Source organism: Anomalospiza imberbis, chromosome 7 (genome assembly GCF_031753505.1).
Source record: "Anomalospiza imberbis isolate Cuckoo-Finch-1a 21T00152 chromosome 7, ASM3175350v1, whole genome shotgun sequence".
NCBI classification, from domain to species: domain Eukaryota; kingdom Metazoa; phylum Chordata; class Aves; order Passeriformes; family Viduidae; genus Anomalospiza; species Anomalospiza imberbis.
The window spans coordinates 11,289,949-11,307,972 of NC_089687.1; the positions used below are offsets into that span (position 1 = coordinate 11,289,949).

An 18,024-nucleotide genomic window follows, 5' to 3' on the forward strand; every position below is an offset into this window, starting at 1 on the left:
AGCAATTTCAGAATGGGTTTATAAGCAATTGCTTCATAATCATGTTTGAGCTTAAGTCCTTGGAAAATTTGCACACCATTGGCACACTACTGATCCCAAGTTAACAATTCACATCGTTACTGCCTTTTAAAAGACATCATCTAACTTTTGGAGGCTGCTTATTTAACGCTAGCTCACACAAAAGCAACAAGCTCATTAGAAATGCAGAGTGCTTACCCTGTGAAACTGGCTTTCCCATAGTATCTGACAGAACAAGTCACACCAAACCTGACCACACTTGCTGAAGCAGAGATGTGGGACATTTGGGTCCAGCTCCTTGTTCTTCTATATTCTGCAAAACCTTTACTACTGATCTGCGAAGTCAATTTGAGCCTAGTTTTCTGCACAGCTGTTTAAGGGGACAAATAGTATCCTACCAGACCTGCCAGGTATTTTTTGTCCCATGGGTGAACCGCACTATCTGTTCACTATTACCCACCATGAAGCAGCTGTCCTTCCACCTCTGGACCCCATGGGGCACAGAGAGCACAGGGAAGCAGTCAGAAGGAACCTTGTGCTCTCAGCTCTCCAGGGAAACAGAGCTAAGCTGAGACAGAACAAATCCCATGAGGGATTCAAAGCAAACTCCTCTTTGACAGTTCTTTGCAATTTTAAACCAGTTGGAGGTTTTCCATGATTACTGTGATTCACTGCAGGCCAGCAATGTTCACAAAGCAGCTCTCTGTCATTGTCCGAACAGCTACAGGGTTTGCAGCTCCTGAAAATACACGTCCCTAGGACACAAACACCAGCACAAAGAAACTATCTCTGTTCAAAGCACTTTCAAATACTAAATGAGAAATACAGATGCCCCACAAAACACAGTTCCTAGGAAGCTGAAGAGCTGCTGTAGGATCATCGCTTGCTGGGACCAGTGATCCCAAACAGGTCTACAAGGGTGTTCCCACACCCTTTCCATCTCAGAAAGGTAGAAAGAGCCATGCTGAGATGTGAGGCAGGCAAGACCTGAACCTTAGTGGCAACATCCATCCCTGTTTCTGAGAAAAATGCTTAGGAAAACCTCCCAAAAGAGAGCAGAAGAGAAAGGGAATCTAATGCACTGCTGAAGGCAACATTTCTACTGCTATCAGACTCAAAACAGTGGTTTCAAGCACAACACAGTTTTTCCTTCGGCAGATGAATTCTTCCCTCTCCATGGAAAATCTGCAGAGGGAGAGCTAAAGCACTTCTCAAATTGCTAGGGTTTTCCTCCCCTCATCCACTGATCCTCAGGACAAAACCTGACTTGCTTTTGTTTTTCATTCTTTCACACCAGACATTTGTATCTACCACAAGATTTTCAGAGCCTAACACCATATTTGCTTGTGAAAAAGGCTTAGCCAAACCTGAATTTCCTTGTTGTTCCATTTGAGTCCGGTAAAAAGTAGCTCGCTCAGAAATACTTGCTGAAGTCATGATCCAAATTCTATTACATTTTCTTTAAAACAAACATTAAACTGGCCCCCACCCAACAGAATATTAACTTGACAAAGTTCCATAAGGATAACGTCCAGGAATAAATGATCACAACCAGCTAACTCAATCCACTAAACCTCCACATAAACTACACAGTATATATATGGCAGGACTTCTGGAACACTTATTCCTAGCTGGATTTCAGAGGACGCAATTATAAGAGGGGGAAAACCCCTATCAGATGTGCAACTCTTAATGCTGTATCAATTTATATTCACTTAAAATTAGAATGTAGACACTTTAACCACTTAACCAATTCTGTTTCCTTAAAGTTCGCTGCTATTTTTTCTAAGTAACAGGAAGAGGCATAGAAGCCATTGTAATAAAAAGAGCAAGGGTAATAAATCCAAGTTTTATCTGGTGAATTTTAGATCAGTGATTTTTTACACTAAACTTTTGTCACTTCATTGAAATTGCTCACCAGTAAGAATTACGTGGTTTTAGCTAAAACCAAAATCTACTGTGCTTTAATTTCAATTTTCTGATTCTGTAGATTCTGAAATACTAATTATCTAATCACATTTGAAAGGCACATGCAGGTCATACATTAAGGCTCGGTTAATGCAGAATTGAATTTCATGCTAAAAGACTATTGAATTTCCATCCTTACAGAAACAGTAGAAGAAACCCAGCTAGTCATGGAAACATATTTTTAATGAAAATTCAATAGGCAAAAACCAGTTTTGAAGCTCAGGGAAACTCTAAGAAGACATTTCTCCCAAGATCGGCCAATATAAACAACCGAATTACTTCTTTTCAAGTCAGTCTGTACAAAAGGCTATTTTCAAACCTCTCCTACACAAAAGGGGAAAAAAAAAAATTAATCCTCCTGACTTAATTATTTTCCCTCAGCCAGAGGCTAGGTCCTGTGCAAACCAGCCACTAGAGGGTAGCGGCTCTCAAGCACCAAGCGCACAGGCAGGCAGGAGCACGGTTTTAGGCGCTGCGCTAGAGCCACACCTGCGTAGAGCACGGCCTCGATGCGGTCCTTGATGTGCCGGGCGCCGCTGCGCGCCAGCAGCTGAGCCGTGCCGTTGGGGGGCGGCACCACCAGCGGCCCCACCAGGAAGGCGGCGGCGGAGCCCAGGTAGTTGAGCAGCGAGGCGATGGCCGTGGCCGTGGCGCGCTCGTCCGGGGAGAACCACGTGGTGGAAAGGAAGGGAGCCGCGTTCATCACCGTGGGCCCCGCCAGCCCGTTCAGCAGCTGCCCGCCGTGGATCAGCCTGAAAGACAGAGCACAGCGCGGCCGGGTGAGAGAGAGCTGCTGGCTGCGTTTGTTCGGCAAAAAGGCGCGTCAGGTACCGAGCGCTGGAGATGGAGCTGCCGCACGAAGACACGAAAGCCCTGTGCAAAAGAAGGATGTTCTATACACTAAAAGAAGCCAAATTAGATTGATTTGAAGAATCCAGAGCTACTCTGATCTCATTACCTCATATCAAAGGAAAAGCAAATGTTCTCTTCAAAGCAGAAAAGGGAACAAAAGGGACTTTCTTTGCAGGAAAAAGGTAACATGACAGGATATAAAAGTAGAAAAGGTGTAGTAGCACAAAAGCTTTAAATTACAAACGTGGTAAACCTGACCCTCCTGCCTGCATAAATCCCAAACGAAGATTTAAATTAGTTACGGCAAATCCAAAATTGAAACACTTCAGCAAAATACTCTGCATATTTTTTCACTGCATTATTTATTTTTATTTACACACTCAGATGAGCTCTATGTGCCTACAGATGAGAAGGCCGGGCTGTTAGGGTTTCCAAGAGAGTCGTCTTCTCCAGCAATCTGGCCATTCTCAACATACATACTGCTTCAACAGCCAAGTAAACCCAGATTTTTCTCATTTTTCACACTCATTGGGATTTAACAGATAAGGCTGGTGACAGAACAGAGATAGTACTTCCAAGCAGTGAAGTCTCTGCAAAGTTTGGCTTAATATTAGTACAATGAACAAATACAGAAAGGACTTTTTGAAGGTTCTCCTACATGTGGAATTCAGTCAGGAATCTTCCACTTTGACTTTTCCAAAAAGTAATCAGCCATAGAACGCAAAACTATTTTGGAATTTATATAAAATCTTCATGTTTAAAAAACAGCTAGAATCACATGAGATATTGCAACCCTCCAAAGTAAATCTATTCATTGTGCAATAAAGTGGTGGCAGATGATATTTTCAAATGGGTGGTGTTTTTCTAACCATAGCAGGAACTCAGTGTTATTGCTGCAAGACTTGAGTTGTGAGACATAAAAAGCTACAGCCTGAAAATGGGGAAACATAAGCCAGCATTTAGGCAATGTTTCAAGCCACAAATGGCTGAATAATATACAGTGTAGCAGGAGTTCTTTAAAGCACACAAATGAACACAATATGCAAAAGAAATGCCTACAGACTCTATCAAATTAACGAGATAGATTGCAATAGAAAGGAATAGACGCTACTGATTCTCAGTGGATTGGAAATTAACTTTTTAAACAAAATTTATAAAACATATACAGAAAAGAAGCATTATTATGTATCATCTGAAGAAAATTCTTTCTGAGCTGGGACAGAAATAACATCTACTCTTACTTATAAGCAATTCACTGTTTCTGGAGGTTTTTTAATCCTCACACAGAAATGACAGATTTCATTACAGGTGTTGGTGATGTGCTTCAGATGGACATCACCAAGGCATGGTCAGGCCTTGTCAATGCTTGTTAAACTGTCACACACACTATACCAAAATGAAATAGTTTTTAATAAAGTATTATATAAACAATGCTCTGGTATTTTTCTGGAGGACACATTACATCAATGCCCTATGGTTACTCTCCAGGGTACGTGGGACAAACCAAGGTATCTTTGTGCACTTTGGTATTTTCATTCTCCTTATCTCACTACAGTAAGTTATTCTCAAACTTCTAAAATGTACCAGGATATTTGCAGAGCTATGGCACATCCCCAGAAACCACTGCATTTCAGTAGCAAGTGAGGTAACTACTGCAACATATAATGATTTTATTTTAGTATTTCCGCCTGCTCCAAAGTGAATTTAATGCTTAAATTATGTTCTTGCTACTGTATGTTTGGAAAACTGTGTCACCACAAAATAATCTTTATAGCTTTAGGTGTACTACCACTTCTGTTCACTGACACCACTCTGGTATTATTGTTTTAGTTCAAATTAAAACAATCTCCTCCTCTGTAGTCATCCTAAAGGCAAATAAAACTCAGTAAAATCGGAAAAGAGTACAATAGTTCTGCAGCATCTGTGCCCATGTGGGCACTTCATCTGACAGAAGAAGAAAAGTTTTGTAAAAAAAACCCTAAATAAACCATCAAAAAACCCCAGTTTATATATTGTGAAGATTACACACATATATTCTTACCACTTCAGATTTAGATTATGTCCATCATCTGAATAAAGCTCTATAACCAATCTTATACTCAAAGGGAGAAACAAATGTTAATTTTACTTTGCAGATCCCAAGGGAGAAAGTAGCAACTTAATCCGGAATTTTAACTCCATATTAGCTTTTTGTCTTTGTTGTTTTGGGTTTGTTGGTTTTTTTGTTTTTACAGGGTGAGCCAATTTTGCCTCTCTCAAGGTATCTTCAGTTGGAGTTTTCCTGGCTGCTCTCTCTCCAGCCTTGTCCTGGCTGGAGTGCTCTGTTCACAGATTTGCATTTTTGGCATTTACTAAGTCTGACATTATCATCCATCTCTTATCTTCATATTGTTTAATTTCTCAACTCCAACATATTTGAGTTAATAAACACTATTTTCAGACTAAATTGCCATCACTATACAGACTACTACCTCAAACATCTCTGCATATGATAACAGCTTAAACCCTTTTTTATCTCTTTTTCAATACTGGCTTGAATTAAGCTACTTTTTCCTGACAAAAAGATTATTTGCATGGTTCTTCTGCACATGCTTAACTCATTTCCCCAGAGAGGCAGGGATGAGAGATTCAAAATGCAATTCAGAGCATTTACTAAGCTGCCTCTCTGGAAGATGTATGTAGCAGCTGCTCCACCTGACAAGAGAAATATGAACATAACAGTATTGGTGGCTTTTTGCTGTTTGTTACAACATCTTATCAGCACTGCACTGGATTTTGGTCTCTCAGCCTGTGAACTCGTACACCATCAGTGCTAAAAATTGCTCCAAGACCAAGAGAGGTTTGTTTCTGTTATCCCCTGATTTTCTTCTTGTTTCTGCTACTGAAAAGGTGCAAAGAGGAACGGCATTTTCCTGATCACTCTTCCAATTTCATTCTACACAACAAGTTTTCTCTTTCCTGAAGAAAGGGATGAAAAGATAACTTTAGCTCAGGATCTTACCCAGATGGAAAAGCATTTTTTCAGTCTCATTGCACTATCAAGTGTAATGTTCATCTGTTATTTTCCCAGCGCTGTTTTCAGATTTGTTATTTATCCAATCATCATTTAATTATTTTCATGTATCAAAAAGTAGAAAGCTATTGAGGTCAAATGACAGAAAATAACATGAGCAGAAGGCTTTTTAATCACAATAATGAAAGAGAAAACTGGAAAAAAGTTTCACCAGAAATTCATTCTCGACTCACAAAATAATTGATGGCTGTAGCTTAAAGCAAAATTGGGGAAGTAAACATCTATCTAAAATACTTTGTTTCTAACTGTCTCAGTGACCAGGTCAGGACTCATTTTGATATGTCAAGGTTTTTGCACATCTTACCTTCCTGCTCATGAATTTATGTGCTCTGCTAAACTTGTAATTTGCAATTGAACATGAGCCCTTTATGAGCCCTTTTAAAGAAAAAAAAAAATTAGGACTGATGGTAAATGGTAGTGTGAAATATCACATGGCAGAGCATCACAGTAACGAGTTAACTTACATAAATACACTATGTATCTATCTAAGGAAATACACATATGGACACACACACACACTTTTGCACAAAACACAGATCACTTTTGTTCCTAAACTGGCCTCTGAACTGCAAAAATATAGTACAAGGGACAGTTCAAATACAGCAGTAAAAATTAGAGAAGAAAAACTCTTACTGTACTATACTGTCACCTCTTTCCCTTTTTTTTTTTTAATCAAGTCACATTATAAATAACTTTAATTATGAAGTTTTCACCACTTCCTTGAGAAGACTTGATACTAGTATCAGGAACTGACCTGGTTATACCTGCCTTATTCACTTCTTGCAGTCACTCTTGAAATATCCTAACTGGCAGCAACAAAGAAAACCACATAAGGCTATAAATGCTGGAATTACATTATCACTGAGCAAACTGGGTATGAAAAAAGTGAGATTACACAGGAAAAAGATTCTAGTGACTGATGATAATACCATACAGTTAAGATGGGAAAGCTTCCATTTACAGTCAGCTTTATTTTTCTTGTTCTCCTTGTACAAGTTGAAACTTTGCATGCATGGTCACAGTCACATCAGGTACTGGATTTGTTAAGCTACTTAAAAGCTGTGTGGCACATAAGTGGTTTTTCTAGGTAAAAAATCCAGACATTTTGTGTTCCTACCACTGTGTATCTAATGCCTGGACTTCAGAGAATTTTAAATGAAAGAAAATCTCATTAGTTTCTGAGATGGGGAAAAAAAGGCAACGGAAAGGAGAACTACTTACTCAAAAAATTACTTTTGATACAATGGATTCAAATCCCACAACACTAAAATAAGTATCCAAAGCTCAGTTCTAAGATATGTTAAGTGAACATTTTCTGGAAAGGCTAAGACTGGAGAAGTTGGATCAGTATTTTACCTGATTCACAGTGTGGAAAAAGCATTTTCACCTTTTCTTTGGCAGACAACACAGTGAAGAGCAGGGCTGCCAACCCCAGGGTGTTGCTGTGCTCTCTAAACACAATGGCCCCAGCCCGACTGGAAAATTCAATTCCTTTGCATCTTAGGAGGAAGTAGAGCTCATTTCAAGAGCCCTGAGAAGAGATTCTGATGCAGGTTTTTTCATGAAACTTCTACCATGCTTTTCCCACTCGCTGCCATGAGAATTGACCACTTAGTCACTTTTGAAACTTCTATGCAAATAAAATAAAAATAAACTGCAATTAAGTTTTGCCACTGTTGGGCAAAGTGTGAGGAGCAATGCAGTCACTGAGAGTGCTTATTCTCCAGGAAGATAGGGCTACAGTGTGGTACTTACTGTGGAAAAGGTTAGTACATGAACTGCAGATCCTAAAAATTAAAGAAAAAAGCAATTCTGGATAAAGAAGTTGATGTTTTATAGAAATGGATGGCTAATATTTCTTTCACACGCCTGACAATTTCATTCACTGAAACAAGTGGATTGTTCAGCTCCTGCTAATTTGGAAGACAAATAGGTTTATGTAGTCATTAGCTCATTGTGGGAACTCCTGGAAGCAAATGAAAGAGACCCTTCCACTGGAGGACTTCAAAGAACTTTGGAAGTGCTATTGAATTAAATGTCATTACCTGGCAACAAAGCAAGCAAATACCTCCTTCTCCAGAGTGTCTATACTGATGTGTGATGCAAACTGCTTGCCCAGGAAAAAGCACATGAAAAGCCATGGACTTTACATATTATATAAAGCCACATTATATATTAGGAGATTGATTATACCTCAGAGGGAACCAACATTAGTTTTGTCAAGAACCACTTCTGATTTTTCACAATCAAGCTACTAGACATGAACAGAGCTTTTTCTTTAAACTCACAGAAATAAATGTAACAAAAGAACCTCCTAGTAAGAGGAACTTTTTTAGGCACTTTTAGGGCAAAGAGAATTAGAGAGGTCAAATTCATGCTTTACTGCAATTCACTGCTACAGAGTATGGCAAATGCAAATGATGTTTTGTTTATACCCCAAAGAGAGAACACCAAGGCTCTATGCCTGGAAAAAGACTGGAAAGAAAAATACCTCCGGGTAAAGCAATGAATTCATCTATTAAAAATAACATTCTATAGATGAATTTCATGGAAATGCACTTCCTTTCAATATTTTCATAAAATGATATATTTATACTACAAAAGCTTTCTGCCTTCTGGATATTCATGGGTTGAGGCCGTTAGCATTTTTTTAGCTTGTTTTTGATTCATTGACCATTGGTATGTGGAATAATTTAAAGCTGTTTTCCCCCATCAGTAAGAAATAGTATTACAAGCAGAAAGCCTGAGTCATTGTTTGCTACATTATCTCCAGAAATAGAATGAAAAAGAAAAGACAAAAACTTAGAAATGCACATTTAGCCATTTTCATCAGGAATTAGGCTCATGTTTTACCCCTGTATGAACCCTGGACTCTGACAATCAGTCAGACCATTATGGGAGAGGATTTGGAAGGGACCACAGCATCTCCATCCCAGGCACCCCAGCCTCATGGCTCTTCTCCCACACTTAAAGAAAATAGCAAACACATTTACAATGGTGTAAAAGCTAGTGGGTTTTGGGATTAAATTTAAAGGATTGGAAAACTAGAGTTACTCCAAAACTTTTTACTGAGAGCCTGCTGAGAGAGACAAGTGTTTGCAAGGAGAGGAAGTAGCAGTCTCAGGCAAAGAGCCTGAGGTGTCCATCACACATCCTGACAGAGGAAAGGGATGAGGTGGATGTACAGTGAGACCCCCTGGCACTGTGGTGACAAATTCCTCTGCCTCCTCACATTGTGTTATTGTGCAGACATCACACCTGTCACACAGCTGGGGGGGGGGGTCTTCACTTTATCCAGGTTTGAAAGATAAGGGCACATTAAGTCAAAGCTGAGGGGCTTTTTTATTAAGTTCTGTTTTCTTGTTTTTCTTTTGAAACTAACCAACTCCACAAACCCATTACTAAAAGAAGAAACATTTAAAGCAACACTAATAGAGGACATGCTCATCAAATACGAAGAGTCCCAAAGTACACAACATTGTAAACATGAAGTAGGCAATTACATTATGGGCTAATGAGGCAAAACATACTGAAAAAAATTATCAGGGAAGTGCACCAGGACTGGCTGCTATTTGGGCTGCTGTGGGAGAAAGCTGATTAAGATTACTTAGTACAAAAGAGGTCCTAAGTAGGATTTTTTAGTAAAAAAGTAGGAATGTACAGGTGATGCAGCAAATTAAGGAATGAGATAAACAAGACCTATTTTAATATTCCTGAATATTTTTTCTTAAGTGAGTGAAAGAGCAAGAGGGTGTTTTGATTATAATGCAGCAACTTCAATATAAATTTAATTAATATGAATTTTTTAAGGACAGAAATTAGCCACCATAATATGAGTCACAAACTAAGGCAAAGAGCTCAGTATGATTAAAAAATAAAAGTGTTCTACAGTTAAGGATACCACCTGCCATTATATGAGATGAAGCTAAATATCCCACAGAGAATATAAATTCTCTACCCTCCAAGAATAGGCTTGCACTAACTGAGGCCTTGTAGAAGTGCTCCCCACTAAATACTGCTGCAATACCAAGCCCCTTCTGAGTTTATTTGAATGTACTCCCAAGAATTTACACAGGGGCTGTAAATTGCTAGGCATGCTGGTTGCAGGTGGATGACACCCACAGTGCCATGGCCAAAGTCCAGGACAGGAGCAAAAGGAAAAGAGCCTTTATGACCAGAGCTGTCAAGTCATCTCCTTTTTCCACTAGGGCTGATCCAGCTGAAGGAGAAACCCATTTGGCTGCCCCCCAGGCTGATCAGGAGCTGCTGGTGCATCTCAGGACAGGTGGCAGAGCAGTGGCAGGAGGGACCACTGGGCAGCCAGAGGGACTCTAAATCACCCCCACTACCATCAGCAAACAAGCAAAGCTGGAAAAAATCATAACCACTTAAGAACACAGGACCTCTAATCTAAAACAAATGCTTTGGAGCAGAGGTTAAAAAATAAACCCTGTATACAAGATGAAGCTGGTGGAAGTAATAAAAACAAGATAAACTGTTACATTACAGAGGCATAAAAAATAAGTATCCCCCATGTGAACCTGCTCATGAATGACCTGTTCCCTTTTTTCCTCACTTTCCTGTTTTTCTGATGCCACAGATTAACCCAACTCAGCGTTCCCCCAGCACTGCAGCACAAATCAGCACCAAAAGCACCAGGCAAGTGCTCAGTCTTAATGTCTTCCCTGTCCACTTGCTGAGCTACAGCACACGAACAGGCGTGTTTATTCATCTTTCTACTCCCAGACCCTCACTTCAGATTAAATCCTTTTTTCATTTATCTTTCCCACTGAGGTAGGGAGCACAGAACACTCAGCACACTCTGTCTTTATTCCTTGCAGGCTAATTTGTCTACCATCCTCTCCTAACAGGCTCATTTCCTAGAACACTTTAATTCCTCTTCTCCACAGATGCTCCAATTTGGATTGTTTTGGGTTTTTTGAGCACAGAATTGTGTTCAGTATTACCAGAGAATATAGGAATCCTAGTATGTCTTTACTGAAATAACCTCTTCTGAAATGCTCCTTTGCATTTTTCATGCATAAGAATGGTGGCTTATGGCAGCCATAAGATCAGAAAATACAAATAATTAGATGATCCCATTAATTTTATAGGCTTTAAGCAACAGAAAAGGGGAAAATATGAAATTATTACAGGGTAAGTCTAACAAGAGTAAAATACAAACTAGGTTGCAACTAGCTAATAGAAACAAAATGTACCAAAGATGTGCTAAGAGTGAATCTTCAAATATAGTAAAGGAAAGAGTTCACAACAATATATATATAAAAGAGAAATATTCAGAATCCTAAGAACTGGTAATATTAACAAAAAGACCTGTTTACAGGATCTACCAGCTATTGGTGTGTCTCCTATCAATGACTGTGTAAACCACCTCTCTGTTTCCACCGTAATTCTCTGTGCTGTTTTGCTGGATTCCCAACAAACATTTTAATGGTACTTACTGCCAAGGAGCATCCTCTCACTGCCATGATTCAGGGTCCTCAATAACTACTTCTCTGTTGTGAAATCTAATGTGAAGGACAAACACTACCAGCCCACAGCATAAGAAGTTCTAATAAATTGCTTAATTAATGTGTTCAATACAAATGACAAATTGTGTTACATCCTTTACTTCCATGTCTTTAATTATCCTGCCTTTCAAAACATTTTAAGAAGTCTTACATCACACAATCAGTCTTAAAAGCCAAAGTTTTATGGCTGTGGGCTGATTTCTTAATTTTATTTCCTTCTTTTACACATTCCAGCTCATGCAGCTTTTTGCCTAGATTTAAGACCTAAGATGTATGTAAATCTATTCCTAAACACAAAATACAAGGTAAATATGAATGCAGTGTGGAGGGGAAAAAATCAACTCTGGTTTAGTCTATAAAAAAATGGCCTCCCAGTAATGTTAATGTTCAGGATAAAATAATCAAATCCTAAAAGAGTCCAATGAAAATATTTACTCAGTGACAAGCAGGTGTCAGAAAGGAAAGGACTGGACAAAATGCAGGCAAAAAAGCACTAGTGATGTTCTGGTAACCTCCAGGGAAGGGAAGAAGATTCAGGAGAGGTACAATTTGGTAACATCTTTTTTCCTTTATGTTCTATATAATGTATATTAACTGTAAACATATAAATAGGTGTGGCAAATGAAGTTTTAATAACATTTAGAAAGGAATAATAAATTTGGGGTCAAATTTATAGTCATAGATCTGGCATATTTGACAAAACCAGAAGCATGTGGTACATAAGAAAAATTCTTATTAATGTCCTTGTATGATAGACTCATTAACCTCATAGGTTACTGGGCTGGGGAGGGAAACAGGTAAAAGCATATGTGTACATGAGAGGGACTTTATTAGTGCATGTAAAGGATGGATCCTCCATCTGACATGCAAGTTCACACTTCCAACATTTTCACCATGTACTCCCACTTCGCCTGCATGGAATTTATTGCAGTTCTGGCATGGATTTCCAGTACAGTTTTAGGTCACACACTGGCAGAGAACAAAAATTCACAGCTGCTTCAAGAGACACAATGAAATGTGCAACTTGAATTTCCCCTCTTATCCATAGGCATCAAATGTACTGAAAAGAGAGGTCAAGGTCCGTGTTTAAAACATGACTTGGAGGACTGGGCATGGTCTTAGTCTGATATTATACACTACAACCAAAAGAATAATTATGGCCTAGAAAGGGGATTAAGAATACACTTGGATATTACAGGTCTGTTTGAGATAAGGAGCATAAAGCAGCCAGGATTAAATGCCAGTCTTAACAGTGATTTCCTTATGTCTATGACTGCTCCGATAGGTGGTGGGCTTTAGTAGCCCTCCTTAATGTTAATCACAAGAGCTTAGGGAGCAAAGACTGCTACAAAGTACAAAACCCCCAATCTAAGCCTTACTAACCTTATGAACATTTTTATAATTTTATGTATATTAACTCAGACAGAATTGTCCCATGGAAATCTTCACCATATTCCCACAGATTACTCTCAGACTGAAGGAACACGCAACAAAACACACAAAAGCATTTAAATAAATTCCAGTTACACTGGCTTCTGAGATGCTTCCAGTTCGGTTGCATGTGATCTTGTCCCTCTGAATAGCTCTGTAACATTCAAATTGTTGTATTAACACACATACACATTCAGAATAAGTGCATAATTTGGTGCTCAGCCAGTTGTGGCTAATGCATCAAGCAATAATGTTCATCTCAAAAAAAAATATTTTATTTGGTATCACACTTCAAATAATGGATGAAAACTGGCCTGAAGCCTTAACCCAAAAAACAATGGAAGTTATGTGGTATAGCATCACACAGTCTGGGTACAATTATTTACAAAGTCACATGAAACTTCATTGAAAATCTTTCTTTTGCTTCCCACAGTTGGCCATAATTAATTCTTGATAGATTTTTTAATCAAACTGTGTAAAGGATCAAGCTACTTCTTCATGTAAAGCTACAATTCTGGCAAATTTCTTTTTTGGGAGTAGGATAAATAAGCAAATTTATCAGTTTCAGCTGGAGATGATACACATTTTCACAGCACAAATATATGAAATTATTAAACTTTTCCATCTGTATTCTGCCCATACTCTTTTCTTCCCTATATAGTTTTCAATAAATTTTAACATCATGTTTTATACATCTCACTCATCAGACTATAGAGTCCAAAGCCTTCTTTGTTCCTTGAATGTTTCTCCTTAGTTATGTATTTCATTGTTTTCCTAGGCCTGCTTTCTGCAGCTACACTGGAAAATCTTATTTAAAGGTGGAAACTCTCCTTCCCACTCCCCAAATGATATCTCACATTCAAATCTCACCTGTGAATTTTCATCTTCCAAGGTATTTATAGTCTTCATCCTTGTTTTGGTAAAGCCTAGGGCAGCACATGTCTTCTGGTATACATCATAAATGAAAAGCTACGTAAAACACCACATTTCATTGCATTTAAGCCATGTGTCCCATTTAAATCTATTGATATTTAACCCAAGACTGATGAGAATGAACAAACTGAATGTCGAGCACACCTTGAGATTTTAAGAAAATGTAAACCAAGGGTAAAATAAGGGCAGCTCTTCCTGGCCACCCGAACAGTACATTTTCCTCAAAAGGGTCACTGTGAAGGGTAGCACAATATGGTTAGTTCAGCCTGCCCTGCTTACAGAGTCCTTGAAGACTCTGTCAAAATGGGCAACACTAGGCAACCAACATCATGAGCACCTCGAGTGCTTCCTTGTATGCTCACTAAGTACCCAAGAACTGAAATTCCATTATTTCATACCTGACACTCTGCTCTTAGTTTACTTATCAGGGCTAGTCATGTGTTTTTTACATTCTCAGTTCTCTCTCTGAACCTCTTTCTTTGTTTTATCCATGGTACCCAGTCACTGGCTTTCAATTTCACACCAAACATTTTCTTTCTCACCTTGAAAGGTTCCCAAGCTGATTTTCAGGTTAAACAATACTAAGGAGGGAAAAATAAACCCAAAACCAAAACAAACAAAAAAAACCCCAAAACCCAAATAACTTGCTGAAGTAATACCAAGACTGCATGGTAGAATTCAAGCTGACTAGAATTCAAGGGGGAAAAACCCAACCCACATAAAACATTTTATTTGTAAGATCTTTCCTTAGTGTTTACATATTATGCAAGCATAAGTAGCAAAGAACCAGTGCTGCTGCTTTTTCAAAGTAGCAGCAAAGAGTAGTAATGCCTACATACTCCCACCTCCTTCACACTAAGAGGCAAAAGAAAGTTAAGTGAACAAGTGATCCATGTTCCCTGGCTGTAGAAAACGAGCACTACTGCTGCACTTACTGATGATTCCTAGATTCAGGATATGTTGATGGAACAATTCAATTGTTTGGTTTGTGGGATTTTTAGGAAAGAATCTGTTTCTATTAAAAATTCATAAAGGGCATGTGTAGAGCAGACAATCACTTCACTGCAGAAAAAGTCCAAGGCTACTTTGAAACATGGACTGGAAGAGACTACATGAAAAAAGCCATTTTGCACAAATTCATCTGTCTCACGGCATGATCCCATACATTCAATATGAAAAAAGGAACTAATTATTTAACATTTGCATACAAATTACTTATTTTTGGGGGTTGAGGCATGGCAACCTGTGTGATCTTGGGCCAGTTTCTGAACGTTGCTAAATCCCTAGTTCCTTATTTGCAAAGCAGATTAATATTAGTTATGCAGGATGGGGTGAGATTAAATTAACTCAAGCTTGTAAAGGCTTTTCTGATCTTCAGATACTATGGAGAAGAAGGACTAGAAAAATCCATTTGAGAAGCAAAGAAGCATGCAAACCCATGGCCACACAACAAATATTTGGTATATCAACTTCACACAGAAAATTTGTACTAACATTTCTTTGTAGTAGCAGCAAAAATTGTATTAGCAGAAAGAATAAAATACGTATATCAAAAATAATTAATTCACTTACTTTTTCCTAATTTCTATGTCTGAAACTGGAACACATCTCAGGCCAGCTCCCAATACCATGAGGGATGATGTTAATAACACTGTTACCCGCAGACCTAAGATGAAAAAATAACAGTATTTTACAAGTTAAATCAGTAGTGTTGCAAAAGAAACATTGTTAAAAAATAAATACATATATATTTTTACATGCTGTTTCACAGAAATAACACGTTTCTTTCAAATCTTAAGCACTTTGATGCTGATATAAATTCCAGACACATTTTGAAATCCTGAGTTATTTTCTACAGTTACACTCCAGAATTACAAAGTCTTACTCTTGGCATAGTAACACACAGAAGTGTATCCAAAATCTTTACAGACATTCTTGAAAGTGAAAAGTAGTAATAAAAGTATCATCAAAATTTACAATATTCCCTTTAGAATGAGAGGCATCGGGGAACATGCTCTACTGTGTTATCTGAAATCTAGGCAGATGCAAAGAAAAATCTGGACTTGTTCATTCTTTTCCAACCACTTAACAAGCACAGACACGGCACTGTTATTGTTTTCTTTCATAATGCAGATATGCATTTCATCCCAAAGAAACAACCATTTATTCAGGGGGAAAAAAAAGTGCGAGTATTTTTTTGCAGTCCTTGCAATTAGAGCAGATTTTTGCTGCTCTCAGCTGCAATTGTCAGAGGTTGTAAATATCATACATTAGAAAAAAGCCACAATTGACTGATTCCTTGAATATGTTTTTTCCTCATGCAATTTTCAACTGAGAAGCACTTAGATTAGAAACAACCTTATCTTTGTGCTGCAATTCCTTTTGCCAGCAGTTTGTTTGCTGCTGTTAAGGTGTTTCCATCAGCAGCAGAGCACAGTGACAGCTGAGGGGCTTAAGCTCCAGAATCTCGCAGAACACCAAAATCATAAATACTCACAATTAAAAAAACACAGAGAGAGTCAGCATCTGTGAAGTTGTAAATTTCAAAACAATTTCACAGCAACAAATAGAAAATAAAGGGCTTTTTCTTAGTAGAATATAATAAAAATTATTAACGATGAAAAATGTGTAATGCCTCTAACATTTAGGTAAAACTAGTAATTACCCAAAATACAGATGGTAAAAGAACCTGTCCTATGATAAGCCACCTATCAAACAAACAACTTTGATTCTTTCTAAAGCTGCCTATTTTCAGAGGAGTGCTTCCTCTGTTAGTGATTCCTGTAATCAGTACTATTCAAGCAATAATTGCATTAAATATTTTGTCTCCATGTAGTTTACGAAAATGTGATTTTACTGGGTGAGACATAATTTTGCTCATAATTTTGTGACAGTTCTTAATGAACCTCACTCACGGGTATGCAACTCCTGGTGCTGGACGCTGCACAAACCAAACCAAAGCTGAGTTCCTTTATCAACCAGCATAGCCCAAGACAACCCAAAGAAAAATAAGTTAGTAAATTAAGTTCCAGGTTTTCTGAAATGGAAGTGAGACTTCCTTTGGTAAGGCTCAGTCATTAATTAACACAGGGAATGCCAGCTGCAGTGATGTGACTCCAAAGGACACCTCACATCCCTGATGCCCTAAGAAGTATCGTCAGCCAAAAATATTTCTTTCCTGGTAGGATTTCCCAATGCCTCCCCCAACATAGTTGCTTGACTCTGTGCTCAACCAGCAAATGCTGCTGTCAAACTGGTTTTTCAAGTGTGTTCAGAGAGCCCTAAATAAATGCCCATTTAATATGGCTGTTCAGAACCTTCATGGTCCTATGTTTGCTAGGCCACCACGAGTCTTCATGCAACATTTAACTCCGCATTGCCTTAGTGCCTGTGCTGTGCTGGGGCAATTGTGCATATCTGCATTGCATACATGATGCTTCTGCCTTTTCTTCTTGGAAACTAAACTTTGTTAGCACTGCTTTTGTGTAGAGTGAAAATTTGTATGCAGTAAGGATTGGAATTTTATTGATGGAAAATTGAAATACAAATCTTTTATCTGAAAAATCTGAAGTTTTCCATTAGAAAATGCTATCGAAATTTTTCAGGGAAGCTCTAGTAATATACACACCACCTTATTTTCCATGTAAACTAGGCTCTTTTGAACTACATTTCACAAAACACAGTGCATTCTGCCTTTCAAGAGACACAAGGACAAGGACAACATGGAAGGTGCTGCTCATGGGGCTCTGCTTGAACTGCGAGCCAGGGGCAAGCCCAGGACACAGCTGTAAGTGAGAAACAGAAATTTAAATTTAAATCACCACAAGACATAAAAAGAGTGTTTCCACAGAAAAAAACTCCTACTTGATTTCTAATTTTTAAGAAAATCCCTAAACCAAAATATATACAAACCAAGAAAGTTTTAAATTAAATCTGCACAAAAATTTCCTTAAAAAAAATCCCAACATGCAATTTGATAAAAAATTAATTAGATGCTGAAGCTTGCTTCCAGCTTTAAATTCAGGTCTATCTTTAATGTCAACCTCATATATCAGAAAATTTTAAAGTAAAATTATCTATTAAAGCTTCACAAACGTGTGCCTGATCTCTTAATTCTTTCAAGTCCTAATCTTCAATACTATTTACTGTAAGGTATCCCTTTAGAATGTTTTGATTGCCCAGATTATTCTTTGTCCTTTTTTTCTGTTTCCACCTTAA

General features: G+C 38.2%; 1 protein-coding gene and 1 long non-coding RNA gene across 2 annotated transcripts in view; one reads left to right on the top strand and one right to left on the bottom strand.

The window, feature by feature from the left end:
* The window catches only part of LOC137476935 (uncharacterized), a 280,782-nt gene that overhangs the window by 33,752 nt on the left and 229,006 nt on the right, over positions 1 to 18,024 (top strand). The gene's annotated exons all lie outside the window — the stretch shown is intronic.
* The window catches only part of SLC49A4 (solute carrier family 49 member 4), a 65,506-nt gene that overhangs the window by 29,740 nt on the left and 17,742 nt on the right, over positions 1 to 18,024 (bottom strand). Inside the window, 2 exon segments of the mRNA XM_068195415.1 lie at positions 2,476 to 2,738; positions 15,379 to 15,472. Of these exon segments, the coding sequence (XP_068051516.1) occupies positions 2,476 to 2,738; positions 15,379 to 15,472 (357 nt within the window).